This window comes from Acanthochromis polyacanthus, chromosome 20 (genome assembly GCF_021347895.1).
Source record: "Acanthochromis polyacanthus isolate Apoly-LR-REF ecotype Palm Island chromosome 20, KAUST_Apoly_ChrSc, whole genome shotgun sequence".
NCBI classification, from domain to species: Eukaryota; Metazoa; Chordata; class Actinopteri; family Pomacentridae; genus Acanthochromis; species Acanthochromis polyacanthus.
The window spans coordinates 3,202,050-3,214,116 of record NC_067132.1 but is presented as its reverse complement, the minus strand read 5'-3'; the positions used below and the strand labels follow the sequence as shown (position 1 = coordinate 3,214,116).

The window sequence follows — 12,067 nt, the reverse complement described above, 5'->3', positions numbered from 1 at the left end:
TCAGCGAAGTCCAAGAAAGTCAGTGCGGCAAGCTAGTCGTGAGGTAGGCATTTCAAAATCTTCTGTCTATCGCATCATGAAACGTTGTCAATGGAAAAGTTACATTCCAAGATTAGTCCATGCTCTTAATGACGATGATCCAGACCAAAAACAGTATTGCGAGTAGTACTTGGAACGATGTACCAAAAATACAGACTTTCCCGCAAAGATTGTGTGGAGTGATGAGGCCACACAATCTTGGAAATGCATCTCAGAGTTTATTACTGGGAGTTGACAGTGTTGGAATATTTAAATAAAGGCACTTAATGAGTGACATAAAAAAGCAGAGTGAGTATAAAAATGTACAATAAATACAGTTAAAGTGTTGTTCAAGGGTCAAATCATCGTAGAATTTCAAAATAAAAGACCATTTTAAAGTGATTTAGTGATTTTAGTGAGATTTACTATTCTTGCTCCACAATTCCCCTCCAATTTTAACGCACCACACTACCTCGGGAATGGGAATGGGTGGTTATGGGGTGGGGCGTCATTAGATGGGACAGGCCCCAGTGCAATGTTGTACAGTGGTCCCCCATCTATGCCCCCACCCCAACACTACTTCCCCCAATTTTAACGCACTACATACACATTCACATTTTGGCTTTGTGGGGAGACCGGAGTTGGGGGTTCGTTACCCTGTGCTCTGCCTCACCTGCTCCCAATTTTACTGCACCACACACACTTGTATATACACTTGGGTGGGTCACATTCACGGTGCAGGGCTAGTGTTCACCAGTCGGGGAGCTGGTGAACTCAGTAACAGGGTAAATCACAATAGGTTTACTGGCGTGGCCTCCGGGGCTTCTCCCTGCCAGGCCCGAGGGCCCGGGTTGTTGGGCCTCCCCTGGTGCTCCTTCCTCTCCCTCCCTCCCTCCCTCCCTCCCTCAGTATTACATCCAGCGGGGGGTGGGCTGGGTTCGGTTGCCCTTGCAGTGCTGTTGCCCGGTCCCTCGGCGCTGGTTCCCGGGAGCGGGTGGTCTCCCGGACTTGGGGGTGGTGATGGTGATGAGAGGGGCAGAGAGGGGGTGGGGGTGACCTGGTGGGGGGTGTTGGGTGGGGTGGTGTTGGGGGTGGGTTGTGGGGGGCGGCGTGGTGGGAGAGGGGGGCCTGTGGGCCGGTGGGGCACCGCGTGGGTCTGCTATGGCCCGTTCTGCTGCGCTGGCCTTGGGGCTCTGGCTGTGTCGGCAGGGGTCGTTCCGGGTTCCTGGGCTGGCTCTCCACCTGGTGACCCCTGCGGGGGGGGTTGTGTGGACCTCCTTGGGCTGGAGGAGACAGTTCAATCCTTTTGGTGGAGGTTTTCATGCAGCCAGACCCACCACACCGGCACCTACCAAAACTCAATAGAGTGTGTTCCTCCGGTCGCTGAGTCAGTGGAGGTTGCTGGGTTAGTGTCTGTGGATCTCACTCTGCTTCTTCTATGCTTCCTGTGGTCTCCTGATGTCTTCATGATTGATCCTGTTGGGATTCTGTTGTATCTGGTGTTTGTAAAGGGTCTTGGATTTGTAACTGGTTTCCAAGGTGTAAATTAAAGAGCACAAATAAATATAATGCACTTTCTCTCTCAGAACACTGTCTGTGCCTCACTTTCTGTCTGTCCTGTGTTTGTTTTATGTTTCACTTGGGTGTGCACAGCCCTCAATAGCATAATGTAGGAAACAGCTTGAAATAAACATGATTGGTTAATTTGCCATGAGGGCAGGTGATGGTCACAGTCACAAAGAAGAAAAAAAATATTATGCAGCTTAAGTAATGACACCATAGCTGGTTGGTGTCATTTTTGAGCAGATAGGCAAACAAAAAAAAAGAAAAAAACAAATAGCTCATAAAAAAAACAGAAATTCCAAATGAATCCACTAATTAAAATGAGCAACAAAAACAAACAGCAGGTTTGTTAGAATAGATCTCGAGGCAAACACATGTTGATTAAAAACTTATTTATTTTATGTTACAAACGTTTCTGCTGCAGTGTCATTGAGAATAAAGTTTAGTGTGAGAATGTCTTTTTGTTGGCTGCTCATATTCCCTTCAGTGACGGCAGTAGTGACTCTTTCATCGTCTCTGTATATCAGACCGTTATGAGCATGCATTGAAATAATGTTCCTACGCTGACATTTTGACAGCTCTCCCACCTGTTTAGCATCACATTCTGGAACAAAGATATAAAAATACACAAGACAAGGACTGTTGCATGGGTTCAGTGAGGGTGGTTTGGGGGCTGCCATGTGCTGTTTGGTGGCTTCTCCTCGCAGCATTGGGTGAAAACCCTGGGGAGGCCTACAAGACAGAAAATAACAGCTTTAGTACCAAGACACTTTAAACTAAGTTTTTTTTTATGTTATTATGTTATGTTATGTCATGTTATGTTATGTTATGTTATGTTAAATCTTCTTATTACGTAATGTTAAAGTTATGTTAGTATTTTTTATATTTTCTGCTACAAAATCTATGTTTATTGTTTGAATTTCTATTTGTCTAGTACAAGAGGGTACTGTAAAATACCGGAGTCAAATTCCTTGTATGTGCTCACATACTTGGCAAATAAAAGTGATTCTGATTCTGATTCTGATGATGAAGTGATTGGACTGAATTTATAACTGAATGACTGATTAGGGGCTGATTAGGGGCAGGTTAGGGGTTGACCAGGGGCTGACCTATAAAAGGCTGGCCGTTCAGTGAGAGAGGACAGAGGACAGGAGCGCCACAACACACCAGTTAAATGCCTTTGCTGCTGATATGAATGTTGGTGAATAAATATCAGGTTGGTCTGCGTCTTATCTCACCTCAAGCCTTCTGCGTTATCTAACTGCAAAATAGTCATCTCAACAAACCTGCCTGGTTAAATAACTGTTAAAGATGAAAATAATACCCCATCTTCTTGTTCTCGATCAGCCTCTGCAGTTTGCTGAGTAGTTACTGTTTTGGTCAGGTGGAGGGAAACGGAGCAGTGCGACATTCACTGTGGTCAGTCAGTAACACTGCTGCATTTCTTTAGAGACACGTGACTGACACCAAGCAACACAGATACTAAAGCCCTGGTGGCAGCGAAGCAGCTTTAATCAGCACTTCAGACAAACTCCCTAAAGGCTGCTGACTGTGAGGCTTAACAGAATCTAATATTTGAATCAAGAGCATGACAGAAGATGTTTTAAAAGTGTTATTCTGTTATAATGACTCTCACATTGATCATTTCAAGTCTCTTATAAGCATTGAGCACATACAGCTAAAAGGTGCTTTACCTTGTGCTGAGTCAAGAGAATGAATTGAACAGTTTAAAATCTCTGTTCAAGCTGTGGACCGTCCTCTTCAGTGTGGGAAAACTCCTCCCCCATCGCTGTGCTGCCTCTTACTTTAATGGTTACTTAAACATACAGAGTGATGTCAGAGAGCCGAAACATGCACTGACGATGGCTCCTCCTTTCAGATGTAGACCGGACATGTGGCTGTCATGCTGTTTCTGCATTTAAATCCTACAAGAAATCACAGTCTCCTCCTGAAAAACACTAAACCCTGTCTGAGTACTGCGACAACTTACTATGTGTGCTGCTTCTCAGACAATACTATGTGAACTCCTACAAGAAAAATGTCTCCTGGACAGACTAGAATACAGCTTATGAGGAAACATTCCAGTATTTTGGAACCACAGGTACATTAAGAGGCTTTTTCTTGGTACGTAAATCTCCTCATGATGCATGTGGCAAATGCAGAACTAAACATCCCTGAGTAATATCTACAGGACAATTAGAAAAGCGGTTTAACACAAATTGAGATATTTTTGAAAGAACTAAACTCCTGTTACAGTTAGGTCTGTAAGAAATGTCAGTCATGGGTGCAACCGGTCACTCATTTGTGGCATAGCATAAATTAAATAATATTTGTGGATGAAAGATATCTGTAAAGCGCTGTTGCATACAATTATTCAGTCAACTTTGAGGAATCTGCAGTAGAGAGTGTTTTTTTTGTTTTTGAATAAGGAATGAAAAGTGTTTTGTTTTGCTAAATGACAGGAAAACTTGAATGTCCCCGAGTTATTTCCTGGACTTTGATGCAGACAATGTGGAGGCTTTTCCTGTGTGTTCTGTTTGAGCCACTCTGAAGTAAATGTGTGTTGAAGTCTGGCAGGAATTGTGTGATTGTTGTGCTTTTCTCAGGGATGCTGTAGAGAGGAGCACTTGGTCTGTTTCTCTGTCAGCAAAGTTACATAGAAGGCAACAACACAGATCAACTTTCAAAACAACCACCACACCAGAAACAACGCTGACTATTGGAAATGATTCATCTCCTGTATTTGTCCATTTTTGGAGGCTTTACATGAGCAGAGTCTCTCCTTTACTGTGGTCAATGGTAGTTTTTGTTCCTGAGTGTGACTGTGCACTCAGGGATCTCTGTTTTACTTAAAGCTGCTGTCCGGAGTTTCCGTTTGTTTTCAATTTATGTATCATTGTTTAACAAAGCTTAAATGTGTTAGTCTAGTTCGATACTATAATATAATGTTAGTATGACGCGATATGAAAATTTATTCATGAGCTCCGCCTTCCTCTCATAGACCCCCATGTTATTCCAAAAAGCGCCGGTCGCTGCCGACCAATCAAGTTCGAGCTTCAGCTTTGTCATGCTGTCAATCAACGGTTACGCGCACAGCAAGCAAGCCCATGCAGAGGTGGGCGAGCTACGCACTACGCAACCGCGCGCACATTTGTTTTGCTTGTGGAGGAGAGAGCATCAGGGCTCAGCAACTTCCAGAAAAGTTACCAATCCCACGGCTTGTCAGGCCAAGAGACTGCAGGACGTTTTTTGGCTCGGGGTGCTCGCGTCGCTCCCCGACCACGGCCTCCATAGCCCGCCTGACGGCTTCGTTTAGATGCCCGACCTCTGGAGGAAGATGTTGGGGCGTCTGGGACATACTCTTCGTCAGAGGAGTCATGCAATTCTGAACTCTAGATAGAAATAAATAAACAATGTAACACATATACACGCGTAAATGCACTAAGTTTGATAAACAACGTCATCCAGAGGGATACACGAGTGTAATCACATATTGAAACTTTACTCGTTCGTCCTAGCAGATTCATGTTATTTTGGTATTAGGACAAGTTAGACTCAATTACAGCATTCTAACGTAATTCCTTTATTATTTACTAAATGTACTAAATGTAGAAGAGGGGAAAACAGCAAAACAGGCAAGATGCTGCAGCACTCCGGGCACTGCTCTCATGTACTGCACGCGTGCACAAATAAAGGGGCGAAATCAGAGGGAGGGAGGGTGGGACCAACAGTGTTCTGGGAGACGCTGCGATTCAAACTCCGGACAGCAGTTTTAATAAGGTTCCACACTATGTGTCCCTTATAAGACAATAAGCTCGAAATGTTGGTTTACACCAAATATCAACAGAACACTTTTCTGTAAAAATCAGAAACATATTCCTCCTTATCTCCTGAATATCACAGAATAGCCTATTATGAAAAATAAATGACATGTTGTTGAAATGAAGTAAAGATTTTAGCTCATTAGCCCACGGCTGACGATTGGAGACGCCCCAGTTAAATATCTTTTATGTGATTCTGTTTGACATCTTCACCAGTCTATTCCAAAGGAGTAATACTCCTGTTTACACTAGAAATGTAAAAAATCTGTTCTTCCAGATATGCTGGGGGGAAACATCCAGAGGTCTTGTTCTGTGTAAATCTAAAGTTCAGTTGAAGCTCATTTAGGGATTCAGTGGTTTGTGTGAAACAAACCATGTGGCTGACTTATTTACATTAACGCTTGAACATGCAGCACAGTGTGTGTTAGTATTGTTTATGTACATAAATACAAGTTATACTGGAAGGTTTTATATGCATTAATATGTACTTGTAGGTTTATGGGAACAAGAAGGGCAGATAAATGGAAAAGTGACAAAACTATCTGGGAATTTACACAGTATGGACGATAGGAACAGGGCAACAATAAAGCATTTGGTGAAATCAGACACAGTTCTGAGTAACTACTGGTCTTCTGTTGGCCAGTGGCAGGGTACAGAACAAGCTCTGAGTTTGGGCCTTAAAGGTCCCATATTATGCTATTCTTCAGTCATGTCATATAAGTCTCAGAAGCCCAAAAACATAGTATTTAAGTTTGTTCGCCCCAAAATCATCCTTTGTTTGGAGTGTCAGCGGTCGAAAAATTCACTCTGACCAGCCCTCCTCAGAACAGGCTGTTTCTGGGCCTGCTTCCAGGTATGCAAATGAATGCATCTGTCCTCTCCCCCTCCCCTCTCTGGGAGAGGACGCGCTCAGTGCTACATTGGTGTCAGAAGTGGGATGGCGCTCGCCGGACTGCAGATGGAGGAAGAACTGAGGGAGCTCCAACAAGCTGTCACCGAGGGACTGAGCCGCCTCTTGGGAGCAAACCCAAGAGGAAAAGAGCCGGCCAGCGGAGAGTTCGCTCCCGTAATCCCCGACAGCTCCACCACACCAAGAACCCGCCGGCCCTTGACGAAACGGTGGGCCGCCACAGGCAGCAGCCGCTAGCAGGAGAGATGCTCCGGTAGCTGGCCACCGGAGCATCTCCCCAGCTGCTGGAGCATCTCCCCAGCTGCCGGCAGCCAGCCAGGGGGTTCTGGAGTGGCGGTTCCCTCACAGCGCCACTCTTCTCTCATTTCCCAGAGCTTGGCTTCCGGTGTGGGCACCGAGCAGTCTCGTGCGAAGTGACCAGGCTCATGGCACCGGTAGCAGCCGTCTGGAGAGTGGCGGCGACGTAGGCGGCTCGGTCTCCTCTTCTTCCCCGGGCCCGCACAAAGCCATCCTGACGTGCGGCTTGAACGCAGAAGTCGTGGGGGGCCGGGACGTGAGCGCGCGTTCTGCAGTCAGGGGGAGGAGTTAAATCTGCTTATTTCGTCATAAGCGGACCCAGGCATATTGACAAAATGTGGTGTAGAAAGGCAGGGAGGAAACAGACAGTTTTCAAATTCGAACCTCATAATGAGCTACTGCAACACACACTACTATAAGAAAACTTTCACAAAGTGAGGTTTGCATAATATGTCCCCTTTAATGTTTGGATAATGCATCCTGCTTTGTTTCTTAGTGGCTTATTAAAGATGTAACCTTATGATACTTTAAGGTTGCACAAAGCTTTGAAATCCCCAAGTTTCAATTTTAGGTCCCATTCTTTTTAATCTTTACATGGTTCCTCTTGGGGACGTCATCAGGAGACACAGCATCAGTTTCCATAGCTACACTGACAACACACAGCTGTACATTGTCGTGTCTCCTGATGACACAGAGCCAATAGAAACCCTATTAAACTGTATTTTAGACATTAAGTCATGGATGGCAGTGAGTTTCCTACAGCTCAACCAGGACAAAACTGAGGTTTTAGTTATAGGTCCTGAAGCCCAGAGAGAGAAACTTTTATCAAAGTTACAAGATTTTAAGCACAATCTGTAAAAAAAACAAAACAAAGCTGGGCATGATTTTTGACTCGCATAATAAAAACATAACAAAGATAGGTTTTTATCATCTTAAGAATATAGCCAGAGTCCGCCCGTTTCTCTCTCTCAGGCCAGCATGGAGGTGCTGGAGGAGAAGCTGGTTCAGAACAACGCGCGGGACGTGTGGAGAGGACTTAAGAACATTTCTGGACATGGACAGAGTGCCAGAGGGACAGCTGATGGGGACCAGCGCAGGGCGGACGAGCTGAACTGTTACTTTAACACTCGCAAGACTATGCTTTTAGGATACTCCTTTAAGGACTGAAGAGGGATCATTTAATCCTCCTGTCCTGCTCTGTCTGCCCCGGAATGTGCATTATGCTAATCATGTGGCAACTTCTTGCAGGGAGAACAGTGGAAGGTGTGAACGGTGTGTGTGGGCGGGGGGTGGGAGGAAATATGCTCCCCCTTCCCAGGGGGGATTCTGCTCCTGCCCTGGGATGTGGACTGATCATTACGCTAATTATGTGGCAGCTTCTGGATGGGAGAACAGTGGAAGGTGTGGAAGGTGTGAAAGGTGTGTGTGGGCGGGGGGTGGGAGGAAATATGCTCCCCCTTCCCAGGGGGGATTGGCATAAAAAGTCTGAAAAACACTTTTGTGGTCATTAGCTACATTAGCTATATGAGACATACAAGATCCCAGTGGACAACCTGCCAGTTCGTCATCTGCTCCAAGACCTCTCCAAAAAAAGATGCAGAGAAGATTCACTACTGAGCAGGCTTTGCAAATGATTCTGACTGAAACAAGCGCTTTTGACTCTGATGGAGAGGACATAGACCTTCAGTCAGATTCTGACTCGGAGCAGTTTTCGGGTAAGATTTCTCAAACATCAAATTTCTGTTTCAGAATACTTCACATTTAATTTCAAAGATTTTGTTCTTTTGGGGAATATTTTTTTAACTTCAAGATTTTTATTTTATTTTATTTATTTATTTATTTATTTTTTACAAATTTCTAGATAAAAAATGACACATTTTAGATCAGAGGTCATCAATGTTTTCACAGAAGGAGCCCAAAAAATGTGAACTTCTGAACCAAGGGCCACAATACTGACAGAGTTCAGAATAGAGACAAACAGAACAATGAAAAGATGTGATATAATTTGACTCTTTTCTACATTGGTACATTTGTCTTTGCTAACGATATAAATTTGTTCAATTTGCAGAGGAAGACGCTCCCCCTCCCCAGAAGAGGACAAAACGGCTGGATACCGCACTAACGGAGACCGCAAAAGATGGCACAGTGTGGTGCAAGGAAGAGGTTGGACGACATCTGAAATTCGCTCCTATTGAACCTTACGCTGCAGAAGGAGAGCCAACACATGAAGCCAGAATAAGGATCAAAACTCGCCTTCAAAGCTTCCTCTGTTTTCTCACTCTCCAGATGCTTCGTACCATTCAAGCATGCACAATTGAGCATGCAAGGGAAACAGAGACTGTGGATTGGTTCATGGCTATTCCAGAACTAATGGCTTTCATTGCAGTTGTCATCTGGCGAGGGGTGACTAAGGTTCCATCATTGTCTGACAACTGGTCAGAGATGTATGGAAACAAACGGATTATGGAAACAATGAGTAGCGACCGCTTCAAAGACATAATGCAGCACCTACGGTTTGATAGCAAGAACACACGGGCTGAGCGAGTGCAGACAGACAAGTTTGCAGCTATTTCCGAATTATGGGAATCATTTCGACAGAACTGTGTCACATTCTACAGACCTGGTCGGCACATCACAATCGATGAACAACTTTATCCATCAAAGACACGTTGCCCTTTTCTGCAATATATTGCTACAAAACCGGATAAATTTGGTATCAAGTTTTGGGTGGCGTGTGACTTGAAATCAAAGTATATTTGCAATGTCTTTCCATATGTTGGCAAAGAACCTGGCCGTCCCAAAGAGGAGAGACTGTCTGAGAGTGTGGTAATGAAGTTGATGGGACCATTTCTTGATCAGGGCAGAACTGTCACGACGGACAATTTTTTCACATCAATTTCACTTGCAAGAAAATTACGCAGCCGGAAAACTACCATTCTTGGGACACTCAATAAAATTCGCAGAGAAATTCCCCCTTCAGCTCGAGAGATAAAGCAAAGTGAGTTCAGCACTCAGGTGTTTTCAACAACTGATGCAACACTGACAGTGTACGCAGCCAGCCGGAAGAAGACAGTCTACGTTATGAGCAGCATGCACAGTGTGATTCAGACTGAGGACAGCCGCAAAAGAAAGCCAAGCACCATCACCCAGTACAACTCCACTAAATGCGGTGTGGACGCCATGGATCAGATGGTGCGGCAGTACAGCGTACGGGCAGGAACAAGAAGATGGCCTGTCAGTGTGTTTTATAATATGGTTGACATGGCAGCCCTGAATGCCCATGTGCTATATCAAGCCTGCACAGGAAGGACGGAAAGGCGGCCAGATTTTCTGATGCGGCTTGCCTGTGAGTTGGCTGAGTCTTATGTGACATCAAAGAAGATTGGAAAGGAAAACCATCTTCGCAAACAGGCCGCCACACCAGTGGAACCGGGCAAAAGGCAGAAGTGCCAAGTCCATCACCGGTGCAAAAAGAACCCTGCTACTGTTCGATGTGTGCATTGCTACAAGTTAACGTGTGGCAAATGCAAAAGAGAAGTGCCATGGGAGTGCCAGGTCTGCGCAGACCAGTTTTGAAAAAGTTGTGTGATGACACACACACGGTAAATGTGTAAATTGTGTAAATATTGTTTGTGCTTTCTACAGTGTTGATTCAAAAATATAAATAAACTATTAGAATAAGCATTTTTCATCCTCTTATTTTTGTGTCTCTTACTTATTTGCACTCAACAAAAAAGATAAATATGTGGTTATCCATCCTAAGCAATGCAAAATATTTACAGAAAAACCCAGGAACATTCAAGCTTTCAAGAAGAAGGGCAGAGTCAGAAGCAATGAAGTTTCAGTTGCTGTAAAAGCTAGTTCTTCCTTTTTGGCTAATTTCTCTTGGTTAGTAAGTAAGTAAAGTTTTATTTGCATAGCACCCTTCACAGTACGAGTACACAGGGTGTTTTACAACATCGGAATAAATTGAAAGCACAGTACAATACAAAAAATTTAGAATTTATGTCCAGTGCATTGTCACCAGTAAACAAGCACAGATCAACAACTATAAGGTATGGAACCTGAGTAGGGTTCAGGCTTATGCTAAGGAGGCTTGCTGAAAGATGTGTGCTGGGTAAAACCAGAAGCTGCCACATAATTAGCGTAATGATCAGTCCACATCCCAGGGCAGGAGGAGAATCCTCCCTGGGAAGGGGGAGCATATTTCCTCCCACCCCCCGCCCACACACACCGTTAACACCTTCCACTGTTCTCCCTGCAAGAAGTTGCCACATGATTAGCATAATGCACATTCCGGGGCAGACAGAGCAGGACAGGAGGATTAAATGATCCCTCTTCAGTCCTTAAAGGTAATAAAACACCAGTAGATCCCCTCGCAGTCTTCCTAGTGTTAACAGATTTGACTCTCCCCCCACCCCCTCTGCCCCCTTTCCTGCTCCCCCCTCTTCACACATCCCCAGCCCAGCAGACTCTCCCCTTCCTGCGACACCTTCACCGGCCCCCAACTCACCCACACGAACTACTCCCACCCCCTGCAGCCCACCTCACTCCCCCCCTCACTCCCCCTCTCCTTCACACCGGACCAGGTGAGGAGAGAGCTGAGGCGACTGAAGCAGAGGAAATCTGCTGGACCAGACGGCATCAGTCCCAGGCTGCTGAGGACCTGCGCGGACCAGCTCTGTGAGGTCCTCTGCCACCTCTACAACCTGAGCCTCAGCCTGGAGTGGGTCCCCGTCCTGTGGAAAACCTCCTGCGTGGTCCCAGTCCCTAAAACAGCTCACGCCAAGGAACTGGCCCACTACAGACCTGTCGCCCTCACCTCCCACCTCATGAAGAGCATGGAGAGGCTCCTCCTGCACTACCTCCGCTCAGTGGTGAGCTCCGACCTGGACCCGCTGCAGTTTGCCTACAGGCCCAACATGGGGGTAGAAGACGCTGTCATCTACCTGCTGCAGCGAGCGCTCACTCACCTGGAGAGCGCCGGCAGCGCTGTGAGAGTCATGTTCTTTGACTTCTCCAGCGCCTTCAACACCATCAGGCCGGCGCTGCTGCGGGGGAAGCTGGTGGACGCGGGAGTTGATGGACATCTCGCTGCCTGGACCACTGACTACCTCACTGACCGTCCACAGTACGTGCGGCTGCGCGGCTGTGAGTCAGAGGTGGTAGTCTGCAGCACGGGGGCGCCCCAGGGCACCGTCCTCTCGCCCTTCCTCTTCACCATCTATACCTCGGACTTCACCTACAACACGGACAGCTGCCATCTCCAGAAGTTCTCTGATGACTCCGCCATTGTGGGCCGTGTGTCTGAGGGGAACGAGCTGGAGTATCGGTCGGTCATCATGGACTTTGTGGACTGGTGTGAGCGCAACCATCTGTGCCTCAACACCAGTAAGACGAAGGAGATGGTGGTCGACTTCAGGAGAAGGACACTCCCACATCCACCAGTGAACATCCA

General features: G+C 46.0%; 1 protein-coding gene and 1 long non-coding RNA gene across 2 annotated transcripts; one reads left to right on the top strand and one right to left on the bottom strand.

Moving 5' to 3' along the window:
• Positions 1 to 1,958: 1,958 nt before the first annotated feature.
• LOC127531261 (uncharacterized) lies at positions 1,959 to 3,381 on the bottom strand. Its single transcript, XR_007938210.1, has 2 exons — positions 3,276 to 3,381; positions 1,959 to 2,313 (listed from the first exon to the last, which is right to left on the bottom strand). It is a non-coding gene; the product is annotated as an uncharacterized LOC127531261 (long non-coding RNA).
• A 4,352-nt stretch (positions 3,382 to 7,733) lies between these two features.
• LOC127531242 (uncharacterized) lies at positions 7,734 to 10,295 on the top strand. Its single transcript, XM_051940028.1, has 2 exons — positions 7,734 to 8,324; positions 8,678 to 10,295. The coding sequence occupies exons 1-2, from the start codon at positions 8,204 to 8,206 to the stop codon at positions 10,183 to 10,185; spliced, it is 1,629 nt and encodes a 542-aa protein (XP_051795988.1). The 5' UTR covers positions 7,734 to 8,203; the 3' UTR covers positions 10,186 to 10,295.
• Positions 10,296 to 12,067: the final 1,772 nt, after the last annotated feature.